This window comes from Aquarana catesbeiana, linkage group LG06 (genome assembly GCF_042186555.1).
Source record: "Aquarana catesbeiana isolate 2022-GZ linkage group LG06, ASM4218655v1, whole genome shotgun sequence".
NCBI classification, from domain to species: domain Eukaryota; kingdom Metazoa; phylum Chordata; class Amphibia; order Anura; family Ranidae; genus Aquarana; species Aquarana catesbeiana.
Window position 1 is genome coordinate 329,264,131 of NC_133329.1, and position 19,872 is coordinate 329,284,002.

The following is a 19,872-nucleotide window of genomic DNA, read 5'->3' on the forward strand; positions in this document are numbered from 1 at the left end:
CAAAGCAATACAAAAAGAACAGGATTCTTTCTCATACAAGTACATGGTACAGCAGGCACATATCAGGGATATGAAGTGTTGGGGTAACAAACGCTTTAAAATGTTACTGGACCCACAACAGTAAAATCTGTCTGTATATGCAGAATATCATGCTTGTTATACTCACTGTGAAACATAAAGCGGTTTTATGCCCGACCAAAAAAATAAATAAATAAATAAATACACACCTGTAAGGCATACTAGCTCATTATGAAATACTTACCTTAGAACGAAGCCCCTGTACTGCCTCCTGGTCACCACTGAGGGAGCCAACATGTTCCCTCTGCATTTCTTCCAGGTTCGCGGCTCCGGCCACTCAGCGCGGAATTCCTCCGTTCCGGCAAGGAGCTCTGATTTTCTGGCAGTATCCGCCGGACCTTCAGAGCGCATGCTCCGCTCAGCAGCTGCATGCAATGTAAATATCTCTTAAACCCTACAAGTTTAGGAGCTATTAGGCTTATTTGTAGGTAAAAATCACAAAGCGGGGTAGAGAGAGGAATTATGGGTTTTACTTCCTCTTTTGCTCGCTGCTGCAGCCTGCAAATGAAAAGCATAATGGGCTAGTATGCATCGCATACTAGCCCATTATGTGCCAAAAGAATACAGTGATGTCCCCTGTGTGGGCAGCGTCCATCTTCTGGCTCTCTTCCTTCTGGGCCGCGGACTCCAGCTCTGATTCGCCGGAGCCGCGTGACGTCACTCCCGCGTATGCGCACGGGAGCCGCGATTAACGGCATAGGCTAGGGAAGAAACAACACTTAGTTTCGTTTCTTCCCTGCGCATGCACCGTTGGAATTTCCGGCAGACTACAAGTGAATTATCTCCTAAACGGCGCACATTTAGGATATATTTCCACTACCTATAGGTAACCCTTATTCTAGGCTTACCTATAGGTAGAAGTCCAAAAAGTGGGTTTACACCCACTTTAAGGGATTAATGCTCTGCATTGTGTAAAGAAAGGCTCTTTGATCCTGTATCTATAGATCCTCCCCCCCGCAGGGTCACTCTGGACAAGTCCAGATAAGACACAGTCAGAGTAGTCCTGCTGCACATGCTCAGTTTGGGGTCCATTGCTGGAGAGAACATTTCCTGTTTGAGTTGAGCTTTTCAGGTCACATGGTATTGGCATCACACATGTGGGCGTGTATACAAATCATAAAAGACAGCCGAGTCCCTCCCTCCTCCTCAATGGCCAGTAACTCAAATAGAACACCCTGGGTGGGACATCTTGCTTGATGGATGATCCGCCTCCCATAAAAGCATGAGGACACAGGCTGTAGTGGATTTCAAGAGACAGAGATTCCCATAAACGAGATAACACCACTGTACATATTTTTGCAGTGTTCTTTTTTTTACCTCTCAACAGCATATCAGTTACAGACTGCAGACATGCATATTGAGGTCATAGATCTATTTCTAAACTTTTAAAAATACATTTCCCAATTTCTAAATTCATAAATAATACACATTGTGCCAAAAATGTGTTTTCTCTTCCATATTTGTGACCCTTTATTTCTCTCTAGCTGTGCCTTTCCCATTTCTCTCTCTCCCGTCATCCTCCTCCTACCTGGCTCCCCACTGCAACCCCACCCAAAACACTACTCAGTCATCCTCCTCCTCCTCCTCCTACCTGGCACCCCACTGCAACCTTCCCAACAGACTACCCCGTCATCCTCATCCTCCTCCTCCTACCCGGCACCCCACTGCAACCTTCCCAACAGACTACCCCGTCATCCTCATCCTCCTACCTGGCACCCCACTGCAACCTTCCCAACAGACTACCCCGTCATCCTCATCCTCCTCCTCCTACCCGGCACCCCACTGCAACCTTCCCAACAGACTACCCCGTCATCCTCATCCTCCTCCTCCTCCTACCTGGCACCCCACTGCAACCTTCCCAACAGACTACCCCGTCATCCTCATCCTCCTCCTACCTGGCACCTCACTGCAACCTTCCCAACAGACTACCCCGTCATCCTCATCCTCCTACCTGGCACCCCACTGCAACCTTCCCAACAGACTACCCCGTCATCCTCATCCTACCTGGCACCCCACTGCAACCTTCCCAACAGACTACCCCGTCATCCTCATCCTCCTACCTGGCACCCCACTGCAACCTTCCCAACACACTACCCCGTCATCCTCATCCTCCTCCTCCTACCCGGCACCCCACTGCAACCTTCCCAACAGACTACCCCGTCATCCTCATCCTCCTCCTCCTACCTGGCACCCCACTGCAACCTTCCCAACAGACTACCCCGTCATCCTCATCCTACCTGGCACCCCACTGCAACCTTCCCAACAGACTACCCCGTCATCCTCATCCTCCTACCTGGCACCCCACTGCAACCTTCCCAACACACTACCCCGTCATCCACATCCTCCTCCTCCTACCCGGCACCCCACTGCAACCTTCCCAACAGACTACCCCGTCATCCTCATCCTCCTACCTGGCACCCCACTGCAACCTTCCCAACAGACTACCCCGTCATCCTCATCCTCCTCCTCCTACCCGGCACCCCACTGCAACCTTCCCAACAGACTACCCCGTCATCCTCATCCTCCTCCTCCTCCTACCTGGCACCCCACTGCAACCTTCCCAACAGACTACCCCGTCATCCTCATCCTCCTCCTCCTACCTGGCACCTCACTGCAACCTTCCCAACAGACTACCCCGTCATCCTCATCCTCCTCCTCCTACCTGGCACCCCACTGCAACCTTCCCAACAGACTACCCCGTCATCCTCATCCTCTTCCTCCTACCTGGCACCCCACTGCAACCTTCCCAACAGACTACCCCGTCATCCTCATCCTCCTCCTCCTACCTGGCACCCCACTGCAACCTTCCCAACAGACTACCCCGTCATCCTCATCCTACCTGGCACCCCACTGCAACCTTCCCAACAGACTACCCCGTCATCCTCATCCTCCTACCTGGCACCCCACTGCAACCTTCCCAACACACTACCCCGTCATCCTCATCCTACCTGGCACCCCACTGCAACCTTCCCAACAGACTACCCCATCATCCTCATCCTCCTACTTGGCACCCCACTGCAACCTTCCCAACACACTACCCCGTCATCCTCCTCCTCCTCCTCCTCCTACCTGGCACCCCACTGAAACCTTCCCAACACACTACCCAGTCATCCTCATCCTCCTCCTACCTGGCACCCCAGTGCAACCTTCCCAACACACTACCCAGTCATCCTCATCCTCCTCCTACCTGGCACCCCACGGCAACCTTGCTAACACCTTCCCCAGTCATCCTGATCCTCCTCCTACCTGGCACCCCACTGCCGCCTTGGTAACACCCTATCCCCAGTCATCCTCATCCCCCCCCCTATAACCCACTGCCAGCTTCCAAACAACTGCATTGACAAAGTAGCTTATACCAATGTTGAGAGGACAAGGGTCTTTTCCCCATAAATGTGTGGTGGTGGGTAATGTGGTCTGTGGACGGGTGTTTATTGAAATATGGAACACTATGTTAATAAAGATGCCACCCCAGGTGAATGATTAAAGTGTTACTAAACCCACAACAGTAAAATCAGTCTGTATTGCAGTACAGCATGCTTGTTATATCCCTTAGGGTGGAACCTAAGGGGTTAATCCTCTGCATTGTGTAAAAAGGCTGTTTGAGCCTGTCTGCTCTGATCATCTCCTTCAGCAGACTCCAAGAAATAACCTTATATTTACACAGTCTATAGAGTCAGGCTGCTCAATTTGGTGTGCATTGCTAGAGAGTTTGTTTTTTTTCTTGGTGAGGGTGCATGTGATCAGTACAGGGCCAATCAGCACTGTCCAGAGGGACAGGGGTCGTGAAGCCCGATAGGACAATCTTGGGCGAAATGAAAACTCCTCCTACAAGCTATCAGCACACACTGATACAAATCACAAGACTGCTCCAACTTCTAAAGACAGCTGATGAGAAAAGGTATTTAACAGTTTATATTTGCTAAAATAATTGCCTTTCCATGCTGTGTGTACTGTGGTAGATCAGATATAGTGAATGCAGGGTCCTGGGTTTAGTAACACTTTAAGTCCCTTACTGAAGCAAACAGGGTCTTGTCCCATTACGTTGTGCAGGCAATGTGTGAAGAAAGTGTACATTTCACGATGATCGACTTGCTTTAATTTCCTTTATTGAAATAAAAATGGAGCACAGATTCTGCCGCCATTGAAAACGAATGCTTAGGGGGGAAAAAAAAAAAAAAGGAAGGAGGGAGCACTTTGTGTGCAAATACCTTCCATTTTAAATATTTACTGGAAAGCTAGCCTGCCTGAGCTAAACATTGTCCAAGGCCTTCCCCTATTGCCCTGAACATGTTTAAATCAGTGTTCTTTTATGATCTGTTAGAGACGGCATATTCCACATTATCTGTGTATACCTCCCTAGTAAACCGTGCATGGCCCTCAGTGACATGCCTGGTAAACACACAGCTCCCCTACAAGCCCTGCGCTTGATTTAAACCCTCCAGCTTTACCTACGTACTTATTAATTAATGAAGACACAATAATACAACATCAACCGTGCAGAGCCGGCTCCTGCCTGCCAAGATATACAGTCCCTCGCTCCTGACTGTGTCTATTGTCTGAGGCTCACAGAGATGCCTGGGTGGTTGGGCTGGACAGAAAGAATATTGTCTGGGGTTTATCTACTGAGCGCCAGGCACTTTTGCATGCAAGGAACAGATGTGTGTTATTTATTGGGTGGCTCAGGGATTGAGCGGCCAGAAGTAAACACTGGAAAATTCTGCTACCACCAAGCGAAGAAGTGTGGGGCTGTGCAAGAAGAATCACAGTTAACCATCTTTCATCCTGAGCTAGTGATAAGGCTGACCAATGGAAGGGAAGGCATGACTGATAATGGGCAGCCCAATACAGCCGATAGCATATATATCTCACCTGCCCATAGCTGAAGAAGTGCACATACCCCGCATTCCTTTCTTTAAAATAGTAGACTGTAAATAATTGCAAAAGTCCAATTCACGCCATAAATCTAAGACACCCAATGTTTGGCACTCTATGCATGCAAACATAAAAGCAAATCAAAAACAAAACAGAAAAAAAAAAAAAAAAAAAAAAAAACAGAAAAACTAAAAATCTAGACTAGAATACAGAATCTCATTGTGAGGAACTACTCAAACAACCTACAAGAAGTCATGAATCTACAGAACTCTGTAGGACCTACTGTAGAGGTCACTAATACCTAGCCAAAGTTTGCCAGCGTCAATAAGCGGTAATTTGAAAATAATTACATCACAACTAAATCATTTTTAAAGACTAGTGCACTCTTTATAAACAATTTTTTTTTTTGTACGGGTTACGTTGTGTAAAGCAAAAAAAAAAAAAAATTATATAAATATATATATATTTATTTTTATTTCAACTTTATACAATCTGTGTGCTTCTGTCAAAATGCTTCTCTATGCAAAGATACTTGTTTGTAAACAGAGCCATGTAATCACAATGACTGTCTGCCATAGTGATCAAATGATTGGAAAGTATGCAGGCCAGCTGTCAGATGGGTTGAGGCTGCTAGTTCCGCCATTGTAGGTTTTTACTGCATCATCAGCATGGGTCATGCTGAAAAGCGTTAATAAAATGGATTGCAGATGGGAAGAACCCTTTTTACTGGATGGGCATATTTGGATGTGTAGCTTGTAGATTGTTGACAGGCTGCTTTCTATCATAACGTAAACCTGGAATCCTGTATAGAAAAAAACAAAAAAAACAAAAAAAAAACACACTTACAAAAAACAGGTTACCTGCAATGAATCCAAAGATATAGGCAGCTAATGCTGTATGCAAACCTTATCCTTCCTGGTAAAAAGTTGAGCTTTTATTATTTTAAAGTGATATAAAAGTCCACTCCCTCCTGCTAAGTGCCCCCATAGCAAGCACGCTCCCGATCTGGGGCTCTGTGTGTGTCTATTCATAAACAGAGTCATGGTCCCGCCCTCTCCATCTCCTGATTGGCTCACTGGCTGTGATTGGCAGCAGCAGGAGCCAATAGCTCTAATCAGGAGTGCGAGCCCCCAGAGAGCCAAGGTTTTCGTGGACATCGCTGGATCGAGAGGGAGCTCAGGTAAGTAGTAGGGGGGCAGCTGAACACACAAGGTTTTTTTACCTTCATGGCTCGGAAGGCACGATACACGTGGGCCGTTCCTTCAGAGCGCAGGCGCCAGTGATGTCACTGGCTGCATGCACTGGAAATATCTCCTAAATACCTATAGGTAAGCCTTATAGGCTTACCTATAGGTAAACGTTTGCAGAGGAAGTTTACTTCCTCTTTAACAAAATTGCCAAAATAAATTTCAATAACAAATGCGACGATTACTTTCCAAAGCTGTTTTTTTTTTTCTCAACCAGCCTAACAGGCAGGCAACTGGCAGCTACTCAGAAAAAGTTTTACTTTAAGCATAATTAAACCGTAAAAAAAAATAAAAATAAAAAACACACACACACACACACACCACTTTTGCCAGCTTCTGCTTAAGTAATCACTATGCAAAGGCAAATCTTAGGCCATGCGGATTTAAAAAAAAAAAAAAAAAAAAAAAACTTTTCACCCTTTTTCCTGGGGGTGTCAATGCCTGCACTCTCTTTCCATCTTTCCCCAAATATTCCTCTTCCTTCAGACTCATTGATATGTTCTTGAGAAGATGGGGCGGAAATCCTTTATGGTCATTTCTTGTCCTCCGCTCAGTGCACGTCCCAGATTAGAATAACAAAGTTAATAGGAAAGGAGGTCTCAAGTGCTGGTGGCCAACTGGCAAGAGATGAAAATGTGTTTTAAGCATCCCCAGTACTGAAACCTGTGTGTGAGTGCAGCCTAAGGGGCAGATTAGAACAGAGAGTGGATATTGCCATCTACTGTACGCCATTTTCTGCGGGGTTGCTCACAAAGAGGCCAACATTTTATGGTCCAATCATAAGCAGTGAGCCGCAGTATAGAGCCTGCAGTGCCCCATGAAGTTCCTTGCTGCTTAATGCAGCTGAAAGAGCTCTGTGATTAAAAGAAGAACTACTTCTGCAAGTAGGTTTTTTATTCACACGTGCAGGTGTGTATAAGCCCTATCTGCACTACCATTTTCAAAAAAACTAGACATGTGCAAACTGGCAAGGCAACTCATTTTTACTAGCAAAAGAGCATCTGTCATTCATGATATTTAAGAATAAAATCCAGTTTACGGAGAGGAAAAGGGATAAAAAAAATAAAATATATATTTTTTATAATATATATATATATATATATATATATATATATATATATATATATATATATATACATATACATATACATATACACACACATACACACACACACTCACATAATATTGTAAAGCGCTGCGTAAACTGTTGGCGCTATAATACATGCACACACACACTTATACATATACACACTTTTTTCAATTTACATACCTGCACAGCTATTAGACTGCAGACTATGGGAATCAAATGATTTAAAGTTTAAACTTAGGTTTTTTGGTATGGAGAAGTGGAGGCTTATTTAGGCCATGACAATTTAGATCTTTTTCTTCATCTTACCATTTGACCGTACTACCTACATGTGGTAGCAGGGGGTAAATGCACATAAAAGCATCCTTAGACGGTTTACAGTTTTCTCGAAAAAAGATTCCTCCTATAGATTTTATATATATATATATATATATATATATATATATATATATATATATATATATATATATATATATATATATATATATATATATATATGAAAGATAATATAGATATACATCTATATCTAGACACAGACACACAAAATAATGTTTCTTTCTTGACTTGTTAAAAGTCAGCCCAAGAAAAACCTATGCATGTGTTCTAAATATGGTCTATATTGACCTAATTTGCCTAAAAAAGTAGCCCCTGATTAGCCTTGATATCGAATATTTTCGCCAAAGAAAGAGAAAGACGAAGAAATTAAAAAAAAAAAAAAAAAAAAAAACACAAACGGAAAAGGGGATAGTAAAAAAGGGATGGAATAAAAGAAAAAAAAAAAGTCAATTCCAAGAACATTTAATCTAAGCAACTCCGTACACCAAATTCAGAGTTTCCACACCAGAAAAATATTGCCAGTGATGAAATCAATTTTACAGAATCCCTTTGCTCATACCTACTCTCTATATTTACAGACATGTCCTCACCACGGGAGGTAGAGAAGTTAGGTTGAGGGTTCCAATGAAGCAGATGTTCATAAATACTTGCTGTGTTAAGTATAGCAGAAAGAATAGTCAAATCATATTTACACAGCACCAAACAATATTCGTAATGAAAACTATTCAGATGCAGCTGGCCACAGGAGCTTGTAATTTTAACTTCTGCACTGTAAATATAAGACGTAAAACACTATAGCTGTTCTTGTATGTTAATAACCTAGAAAAAAAAAAAAAGAGCTTTTCTTTTTCCTTTTGTTAGCATTTCAAAGCAGCACCACTACAGACAGATGATTAAAAACAAATATGAAAAGTATAGGCATCTAATGATACAGCAGTGTAATTCTTGCGATTTCTTTCTTTGAGGCAGAGGAGCTGAAAAAAAAAAAAAAAAGCCCACAGGCTTTTTTCCTACAAAGAAAAAAACAAAAGGAATTGGTCTCTTTAAATTGTTCAAGCCCTCAGCTCATGCTCTATTTACACATAGCTTCACTAAGCACTAAGTCCATTCTGATTGGCGAGCAGCTGAATTGGGTGGTACAAGGCATCTACGATCATTGGTCAGTGGGTGTGCATTACAAATAAACAAACAGCATTATTGGATGAGGTCATGTATGACTCAAGCAGTAAATCTGCATAAACACACCTCTGCTATTTAACCTCTTGTAGGCTTAGGCTGCAGCTACTGGCAGCTTAACTGTACTATAGCACCATCTTCAGGCAAAAAAGTGAATTATGTGCTGCGAGTGATCACAACAGTTACATATTAATATCAGAGTTTTTAACAGATAGCAACATTTGGTAAACAAAATGGGCCATTTAATTAACATCTAATAATCAATGATCCTAGAAAAACTAAATGAATCAATTAAAATCAAACCTGGATTAAGCAGCTTACTATGCAGGGCATACACATGTGGTGTCTTTGTGATTGTAGAAATGTTTAATTACACACACCATGTGAAAATAGAATTTCTCAGAAAGAAAGAAAATCTGGTAAAACCTCAGACTTACCGTTTGCCAGTAAATTCAGCTTGTCCTTTCTTGTTGAAGGTGAATTTGGAATCATTATACCCCCATCCATTCCACTTCAGAAGCTCCTGCCTGTGTAGAAAATCAGAATTTCAGTCCTTCAGATATCGACTGTGTTTTGATAGTAAATTTAATAAAGAAAAATGGGGAAAGAATCCCCTAATTAAACATAAAAAACACGCAACAATTAATTGGAATGAGTAATTGTATGGAGCTTTCCAGTGCGAAGAATTTATTTATTTTTTTTTTTTTTAACTTGATAAGACATGCAGCAATATAATTTAGGATAGCTCTAAAGACAAATAGATCAGAGCAAAGGTAATATTAGCAGATTCACCTGCATAGATCTAAGGGGCATCAAATTCACACTCGGGGTATAACTAGAAGGTAGCCAGATAAAGTTTTAGAAAATGGAAAGAAAGTATATTTAAAATTCAGAAAGTATTGTATGAAAGATAGATGGATATCATTATTTATTTATTTTTAATTAAATGAATAAGTATATACCCTGGATTAATTGAGAGAATACGGGGGTTGCCCTCTGTAAAGTAGGCTGTGACTTGCACCCTCAGGTCACTAGAAAAATTAGATTTTTAGATAAAGAGCTAGAAGGGTATTCTAAAAATAAGCCTGTTGATGGGCTTGAGAAAATGACCCTTTATTAAAAATAAATTTTAAAAAAATAAAAAAAAGTTATTTGTATCTACCAGTAAAAAATAATATCAAGTTTTTTAAGCACACAAAAATAATAATACACAAACCAGTGTATATAAATGAAGGGCTAGATAGATGGATAGTTAATTATAAAAAAAAAAGCTGAAAAATATATAATCTTGTCTTTTTCAGGGAGCAGACCATCAGCTGCATAACAATTACTTGAATTAGCGAGGTCTAACGCTGTCCTGTGCATTGATGCTGCAGAAGTTTACTATTAACATACCCAGAAAGTATTTACATACTAACTAGATCACTTTGGTAAAAGAAACATGGATCCAGACACAGAGCGGCCTGATGATCGTGCTCCTTGCTTATTAGTGTGTACATTCATTTTTCAAACTATTAGATTAAATATTGTTTTGAAGGGATATAGACACACTGTATATTCTTCACTATATATATTATAATTATTATTTAATACATATAATGAAAGTTAACATAAACATGGCAAAACGGATTCAAGTTACAGAAAATGTTTGAAAATGCAAATTGGGCCATTCATACCATGTACAATAAAATGTATAAAAATTATATTTTTGAGGTTCGCACAAGAGCGCAAGCAATTCTTTCATTACTTTGGACCTTGTATTTATTACAAGACTGTGCATCTCAAGAACATTTTTTAAATAGGCACCTTTTTAATAATTTTTAAAATTTCAAAAATTCCGATTGCTTTATAATTTTTATTTATACAAAGCAAAAAAAAAGAAAAAAAATTAGATAGATAGATAGATAGATAGATAGATAGATAGATAGATAGATAGATAGATAGATAGATAGATAGATAGATAGATAGATAGATAGATAGATAGATAGATAGATAGATGTATATATTTGAAATGACTTTTCTCCAACTTTTTTTTTTTTAACCCTCAGTGGGCATACTGTAGGGAGGGGGGCATTTACTCCATGTGAAACCATTCACATCTATTGCTTTCAATAGAAATATTTATATGACATGCACTTGTTCATATGATAAACTGTTACACCTCAATAGAACCATAAAATAAAATTCTGCCACATATAAATTTTAAAGCCCAAATCCGGGCAAAATATTAACCCACCTCTCTCCGCCTACTAAACTGATCACTGGTTTATAAAATATATATATATATATACACACACACACATATACATACATATATATACACACACATATATACACATACACACACACACACATACATATGTGTGTGTCTATTGGTTGTGAAGCGGTGTGATGTTAGTGCAAAGGGACTGTAGGGAACCACTAGGCACAGGTGTACCTGCACTACTTGATCAGCAGTCCCTGCACCCAGGAGAATCCCAAGCAAGAGACATTGTGAAATAAGTACTTTTTAACTATGTAGAAAGAAAGAAAAAAAAAAAAAAAAACACACACATACAATGGGTTAGAGGTGATGGATAGGTGGGGGTTAATATTTACATGTAGATTGGCTTTAAATAATTTTTGAAGAAATGGGCTTTCCTTTAAAAACAAAAAAATTAAAATAAAAAAAAAAACTAACATGAGCATAAAGGGGATTAAAGAGTACAAACAACAATATGCATGACATCCTCAGTTTTTAGATTTTGGGTTTTGTGCCAAAATATCTGACCGATCGCCTTTATAGTAACCTAAATATTCAGAACAAAAAAAATTCCATGAGACTGAAATGAAAGAGAAACAAGCAGCAGGCAAATTAGACAAACCAGAAAACCAACTCCAGTACAATAAATACAGGCTTGTGCACAGGTCTTCGCAGCACTGGTGCGTCCGTGCTTTTACTGGTGTGAAATGCAGGTCACACAGACACTGCCAGGTTTGGACACCAGGTGGCAGTATAATCACACCCCAATCCCTCATCAGACAGCTGTGGCTGGATTTCCTCTTCTTTCAACACATGTTAATCGAGTGACGGGAGTATTACAGATGTTGTAAATGCTTCAACCCCTATGTGGATTACACATGTGTCTTAGCAAAGACAAATGTGCTGCTGACTGCAAAACATTGTATGACATGCATCTTTACCAATAGCTCGGTGCACACATGTGCGATTTAAACTCACTTAAAGTAGTTTGTAAAGTAGCATAATTTGCTCCGCATTGGGCTGAACGACCCCCCCGGATACTGCAGCCCATCAGATCAGTCTGTGCTTTGTGCCTTTTTGATGCTTCGAGCGCCCCTGAATGCATAGATTGTATTTACCAGAATTCTGTAGAGGAACGCCATTGGTTTCATGTCTGATATATCAGACGGCCTTTTTCCATAAAAAAAAAAAAAGAAAAGAAAAAAAAGAAAATGCCAAGAAAGTTTATTTTAACATGTTAGGTCATCAGGTCTTTCCTTGGCCCTCCCTATCTGTTCGGACTTGGGACTGGCATGCAGAATGTGACAACACACTGGCTGAATGAGACAAATCGCCCAAATTCCCCCCATCCATGGTGAACAGAACAGTGTGGATGGATGAACCTGCCGTTCTGATTACTGTATTCTAAAAGCCACTTCTCCAGCAGATGCCTGAATACCCAAAGACTGAACCTGAATGGATAAAGGTGCTACTTGGCTGAGATTTTTCCTCTCGGCTCCGATGACAAGATGAATTTTGTCGATTCTGGTGGTGTCGTCAGGGCCATCCACAGAAAAAAAAAAAGTTTGGCTGATTCTGCAGGAATTAGACAAAAATAAATCTGTGTATGGACAGTTTTAGACAGGAGTTTATTAACCTACCAGCATGCCTTTAAAGTGTGGGAGGAACCTGGGAAACTCACATAAGCACAAGGAGAACATGCAAACTCCATGCAGATAATGTCCTGGTCCCAGTGCTGTAAAGCAGAGATGTTAAGACACTGTGCTGCCCACTTTAAAGAGGAGCTCCAGTCTCCCCTAAATAAATGAAGTCAGCAAGTTCCAATACCGTAGCTGCTGACTTTTAATAAAAGGACACTTAGAAGTCCTCACCTGAGCAGATTCTTCAATCAGCTTCGGATCCAGACGCCAGCATATTAGGTAATGGGAGACCGGCATTGAAACCTTGGGGCTTCACAGCTGGTTTCCTACTGTGCATGCGCACGCTGTGTGAACAGCCCCACAGTCTTCTGGGACCTGTGATGTATCCCAGAAGGCTGCAGGGGAAGGAGGAGGGGCCAAACTTATGCTCAGATCACCGCAGTGATCTGACCCGAAACGAGAGTGGGTACTTGTCAAAACCAGGTACCCCCCCCATTCTCCCAAAAAAGTGCAAAATGTGGCAGTGTGGGTGGCGGGGTTGAAAAGAACCAAAACTACCCCTTTAATTTAAACTGTGTAAATACCGGACTTTGCTGCTACCCTTAGAACTCATTACCCCTTGAAAAGCAATCTGCATTGGATCGTTTTCAGAGCCGTTTGAGGAGGCGATAGGCAGTAGGGTTGCCTCCTGCCCGTTATAGCCCTGAAAATAACTGCACCACAAGCAAGTGCATTACATACAATTACGGTGTGGCCCTATTCTCTTGAATGGGGTCATGTTTGGCAGTGGTATCGACCACTGAATACGACAGGGAGGCCAATTATTTTTACAGCATGTGTACAGTGCCGTAGGACTGCCTTTGCAGCTTAAAGGGAAGAGGAGGCGAAAATACAGCTCAATTGCCTGTTTTTACTGCCACCACAACCGCAAGTGTAAACGAGCCCTAAATGAGGTTGAGGTCTCTCCCCATTTTTTGTCTGCCTGTTTTCTACATGGGAAGAATAAGAAAAACATCTTTTTTTATTTTTTTTTACTTTTTTTTTTTTGTTACTGCAGCCGTTAAGAGACCAGTTACAGGAGTCTGATTGATTCATAACCTGTCATGGAGAAATTTTTACAGCATGCAATGCTGCTACACAGAGGGGGCCGGTTGTGCCAAAGCCCACTAGGTGAATTCCAAGGCTGCAGATAACAAGCAGACCACCACTATGAAGTTCATCCTTTGTCTCATTTCAGGTTAATTTGACATCTATTGACATGCAATAGGGTGGGCAATTTCATATCATTAGGAAAGAAGTTATAATCTGTCATTTTCTCTCTAGTCTACAAGCTCTGTCTGCATGTACAATCTTGATTTGTGAGATAAGGGAATTCTCAGGAATACATCTCCAGAGATCTGTCCCGATGGGCTGCCAGCTCCAAAGCTGTTATTAGATGAGGTGGGACATTAAAGCAATGTGATGTACCTTCTAAGAGAACAGCTAAAGCATGACTGCAGTATGACAAGTCCAGCTTGCGACTTTCAAGAACACTGGCTCCTTTGATTGCTGCTAGTAAAGATCTATTCTAAGCAACGCACATTCTTAAAAGGATAGATCGCAAAGCGGAGAACTGAAAAAGCACGGGGAGCAGTAAGAGATCGATCGAGGTCAACCAAGGTACTGAACCTCTGTATGAACCATCCTGCATAATCAGCAGCTCGGAGATTGGGGGAATAGAGGATATAAGGCACACCCATCGCTGCAGCCATAGGCTGCTTCCACGCACCATATTATAGCTCTAGGCTTTAAGGCCGCAGCTGCAAACTGGAATTATGACTCGAGCACATTAAAAATAAATAATTTCTATGCCAATTGTAAATACAGCTCACTGTGCGTCGTCACAAAGGAAAGCCCCTCCCGTCAAATGGTTTCCAAATGGTTAAAAAGAAAAAAAAAAAAAAAAAATCCATAAACATTACACACTGTTGGCCACTAAGTGGCAGTGTTACTCCATTCTACACCACCTCCTTTGCCGCACTATTCTTCTTAGTAGAACCCACCCACAGACTCTTCATTGTTCAATCACACCAAACAGATATTACAATGAAAGGGAGGCATTGGCCCTAGCTAAAATATTCTTCAACACAAGGGAGGGCGACATTTATACATTACAGCAACAACGTGCTTTCTTAAGATTCTGCTTAGTTCAGAAGAAAAAAATAAAATAAAAAATCAGAAGAAAGGCGTCAGTTGGCTCCAGATTTTATCTTTTTTTGCTGTTGTAAAATTTTACTTGGCCACATTGGGGCTGATCTACAAAAAAACAGAACCGTGACCGACAAAAAAAAAATAAAATAAATAATGCGCTGACAGGCAACACCTGATTGGCTGGATAGGGGAAGCTCTAGTGTTGGTAAATTGTCCTTATGATGGTATGCTGGATAAATAGTAGTCAAAACAATAAAGAAAACATGCACTGGAATTTTGGGCAACAGGCTAATAAAAGCATCGGCTTGCATCAAATATTCAAAGGATGCTTTACATTTATGGGTTACAAAGCATGTCACTTGCACTGACACACTGCCGTGCCATTTATTTTGAATAAATCCAAAGGCACATGGCAATGCACTACAAATGTTTTTGGCAGGTCCAAAAATTGGGACATTTATGTGCATAGAAGCCCATTCATTTCAACGGGCCGCTTAAGGCTTGATGTACACGGGACGTTTCTACAACCTCTCCTGAACGATTTCACTTGACAGATAGTAACCAACGTTTAAAACGTCAGTTTTGCCATATTTGCGTTTAGAAAAAAACACTTTTTTTCCCAAAATAGCCAAAAATGAAAAATGCCTGTAAACGAAAACGCAGCTAAACCCAAGTTACCACGTTTAGCCGTGTTTGGCATCTGAAACGCCGGAAACTTCGGCATCTGAACTCAATTTTTTGCCTTCAAAAGAAAAGCCTATAAATGCAACTGCCTAAAAACGACATTAAAACAAACCTGTGTACATATACACATAGGATAACACTGGATGAGTTCAGGGGCAGCTGACAAAAGCATCCAACTGCCTCTGAACGTCCGTTTACCAGCAGCAGTGTACATGAGGCCTAAGGACCCTTTCACACGATCGGACCGTTCAGGTCCGCCTGTCAGTTTTGACGGCGGACCTGAACGGGCGCTCCATGTTAGTCTATGGAGCGGCGGATGTCAGCGGAGACATGTCCGCTGACATCCGACCCGGTCCGATCCGCTAAAAGCAGACGGATGGCCCTAAGTCCAGGTCCGTCGCTGGCGGATCGGATTGGGTGAGATCTGATAAAGACGGACCATGCTGTCCGTTTTCGTCTGATCCCTCCATAGGCGGCTTAGCCGCTCAGTGAGCAGAGAGGGACCTGTCATCCGCCGGCTCAGCAGAGAACAAAGGACTGATCTCCCGCTGAGCCGGCGGACTCTGTGGAAACGGAGTCCGCCTCGTGTGAAAGGGGCCTTAGGCTTCATGTAAACGGGACGTTTTTACAACCTCTCCTTAATGATTTAACTTGACAGATAGTAACCAATGTTTAAAACGTCTGTTTTGCCACGTTTAGCATTAAGAAGCTGTTTTTTTAAATAGCCAAAAATGAAAAACGCATGTAAACGACAACGAAACATGGCTAAAACGCAAGTTACCACGTTTAGCACTTAAAATGCCTGTAAACGCAGCTTCTGAACGCATTTTTTTTGCGTTCCAAAAAATGCCTCTAAACTCAACTGCCTAGAAAAGATTGTAAACGACTCTGTGTACATATGCGGAGTTCAGGGGCACCTGAAAAAAAAAACTCCCAACTGCTCCTAAACAGCCATTTACCAGCAGCAGTTTACATGAGGCCTAAATGAAATGCACATCAATGCAGGACAATATGCATTAACTCACATGCAAAGCAAAAATGTAAATAAACCCCAAGTGCCAATATACAGCTATGTCTTGCAACATCATTAGTGCAACACACAGCAACACGTTACATGCATTGAGCTGCCATTCATTTTGAATACCTGTACAGCACCTTAAAGTGGATGTTAACCCGAATTTATATATATATATATATATATATATATATATATATTATATATATATATATATATATTACTGTAGAGTATAAGATTTCCTATCATTTGAGCCCAGTCTTGCCACACAGAGTTAATCCAGCTCTGAGCAATCCTCTTTTATTGTTCAGTAAGATAAAACTTGACAAACTGATTAAAAACTTTGTCAAATCCTCCCCCTTGCTGTGAGTGACAGGTGATTTACATATCTCGTGCACTAGCCTAAGACATACATTATTTTTTAATTCCCCACCCCCACTCCTTTCTTCAGCAGCTCTGCAAGGATTGGCTGTTCCACGCCTCACCATGATTTGGCATGCTGAAGTCATGTGGTTACTTTCCTGTCTTTTCACTGGATGTTAGAGATCATAGCAGAAGTTCAGTGTAAGAAATACACAGGAGAAAATGCATATTGACAAGGGGAGTGTAGAGGTGGGCGGGGATTCTACTGACATCATGACTCCACCCACCGAGCTCCAGACAACAGACCCACCCACAGAAATTGCAGTTTTTCGGGTCTCATAACAGACAGAGGGGAGACATTTGACAGGTAAAGATACATGAAGGAGGCATGTATATCCTTATAGATAACCCCTATGGCAGTAGTTTAGAAAGGATGACATTGGGTTTACATCCACTTTAATGCTACACACATGCAATACATTGAAGTGTAGCACGTCTGATATTTTTCAATGTTGGCACTGCCAGCTCATTGTTTTCAATGGGTTGCCGTCACGCAACGCATGTTAATGCACTACCACACCATACAAATGTAAATGGACCTTTAACGTATGTTCACGCCACATGGGGTAGGACTGCGTTGGGGGCCTATTCCAGTGCAGACGCACTGCATGGACAAGACAAAAATGACCTGGTCTCCTATGTACCCGCTTCATGCACTGCAGTGGTGTGCGGGCACAGTGCACTGAACAAGTTTCTGCATGCAGTACCTTTTTCAGCGCAGTGCAGTTCAAGGCAATCCACTGCCTCACACTGTGCGGCTAGCAATTGAACTTTAGGAGACGTCTGGGTGACATTTAAATAAAGTTAGTTTAAAAAAAGAAATGTGTAGAGCTCAGCGCATCACCACTGCACTAATCTCGCCCCCACCACACCACACACATGCCAGCGAGTGGCAATGCAGAGAATGGTGTGAACGAGTCCTTAAAGTGTATCTACGGGCTCATTTACACCACTACACTTATTAGAAAACATACTATATATTATTAATTGCAGCCCATCATACATTTTAGTGCACTACACAGCATAGATGCAAATGGTAGCAAAAAGTGAGTGGGACCTACTTTTTTTTTTTTTTTTGACATCATTGAGTGCACTCAGTGCACTCACAGCCCATTCAAAATAAAAATATTAAAAATAAAAGATATTCAAAATAAAAGGGTTTTCTAACCAATGCACAAAAAAGGATGCACTAAATCCCACTGCATTACCACGTGAATGGGGCCATGCCTGTTCCTGCGGTGGTTAGCACTTCTGCCTTGCAGTACTGGGGTCCTTGCATGCATAGAGTTGGCATGTTCTCCCTGTGCTTGTTGGTTTCTCCCGGTGCTCTGGGTTTTCCTCCCACATTCCAAAGGCATGTTGATAGGTTTATTGGCTCCTGTCTAAATTGGCCCCAGTATGTATGAATGTGAGTTAGGGACCTTGGATTGTAAGCGCCTCAAGGACAGAGACTGATGTGAACGTACAGTTTGCAAAGTGCTGTGTACATGGTTGGCGCTATATACAGGTAAATACATGTAATAAATAGGATGTACAGGTATGGCAGAAACGGCTGTGCAATCTGCTCTTATAGGTGCAAATGGTGGAAGCTATCCCTAGGCTAAAGTATTACAGCTAAGCTTAAAGTGGAGTTCCACCCACTTTTACAAGGTGGTCTTAAACTAAAGACCCCCTCCTCCACCCCTCGTTTTTGGAGAATATATTTATATCTCTATATCCATTTTTTTTTCTACCCTTTATGAAGTACTAAATGTATTTCCATCTTAGCCCGGCTGCGGTGAAGTACATCATTTCCTCCTTCTCCCCCGCTGCCTTCTGGGACCTGTGTGCCTCACAGAAGACGGGGCCATTCACAAAGCGCCGCACAACTCGTGCATGCGCAGTAGGTAACCGGCTGTGAACCCTAAAGGCTCCACAGCCAGTTTCCCTTAGTTACAATGGCAGCGCCTGCACCCATGTTGATGGATGGATCGGCCTCGGAGGGCCGACATCATGGGCTCCCTGGACAGGCAAAAGTCCTTATTAGGTCTCATGCACACAGGACGTTTTTACAGCTGCTGTTTTTGGCTTCAGACGTTTTTTTTTTTTCTACAGTTAAACTCTCCTGCATGTTATCCTGTTTTTTGGCTGGAAAAAAAACCCTCAAAACTAGTGAGTTCTGAGAGGAGTTTTTCCAGCTGTTTTCAGCTGAAAAAACACCTAAAAAAAACGCTAAAAAAACACGGCTCGTTTAACCATTTTGATCCATTAAAAAAAAAAAAAACGCTAATAAACGTTATTGCAAAAACTCACTACAAAGCTACTGTTGTTCTTAGAACGTTAATTTTAATGTCCAGTGTGCATGAGGCCTTAACAGTCAGCAGTTACAGTATTTGGACATATGGACAGGTTCCGCCAATCTCCAGGGACCGCAGATCATCTGACAGAATTGCTTTGCTATAAACTTCCTGCCTGTTTTGTCTCTGTACATATCAACTAGTATCTTGGATTACTGGGAGCTTCAAAACACCCCACAAACATTCTTATTTAGTAACTTCACTTAGACCACTTTCACACTGGAGGCGTTTTTCAGGCGCTTTAGCGCTAATGCAGCCGCGCTGTCAGTGTGAAAGGGCTCTTATACAGTGGAACCTCGGATTAAAGGCATAATCCTTTCCAGGAGAATACTCATAATCCAAAGTACTCGCATATCAAAGCGAGTTTCCCCATTGAAGTCAATGGAAGCAAAAATAAAATAAAAATATCATAAATCTATCCCCTATTTTGTAGATGCTATACTTTTGCGCAAACCAATCAATATACGCTTATTGCAATTTTTATTACCAAAAATATGTAAAAAATACATATCAGCCTAAACTTTAAAAAAAAAAAAAAATTGATAC

At 41.7% G+C, this 19,872-nt stretch overlaps 1 protein-coding gene across 1 annotated transcript in view; it reads right to left on the minus strand.

Moving 5' to 3' along the window:
- The window catches only part of AGPS (alkylglycerone phosphate synthase), a 334,984-nt gene that overhangs the window by 240,836 nt on the left and 74,276 nt on the right, over nt 1-19,872 (minus strand). The window contains exon 2 of the mRNA XM_073633833.1: nt 9,234-9,323. Within this exon, the coding sequence (XP_073489934.1) occupies nt 9,234-9,323 (90 nt within the window). The remainder of the gene's footprint in view (nt 1-9,233; nt 9,324-19,872) is intronic.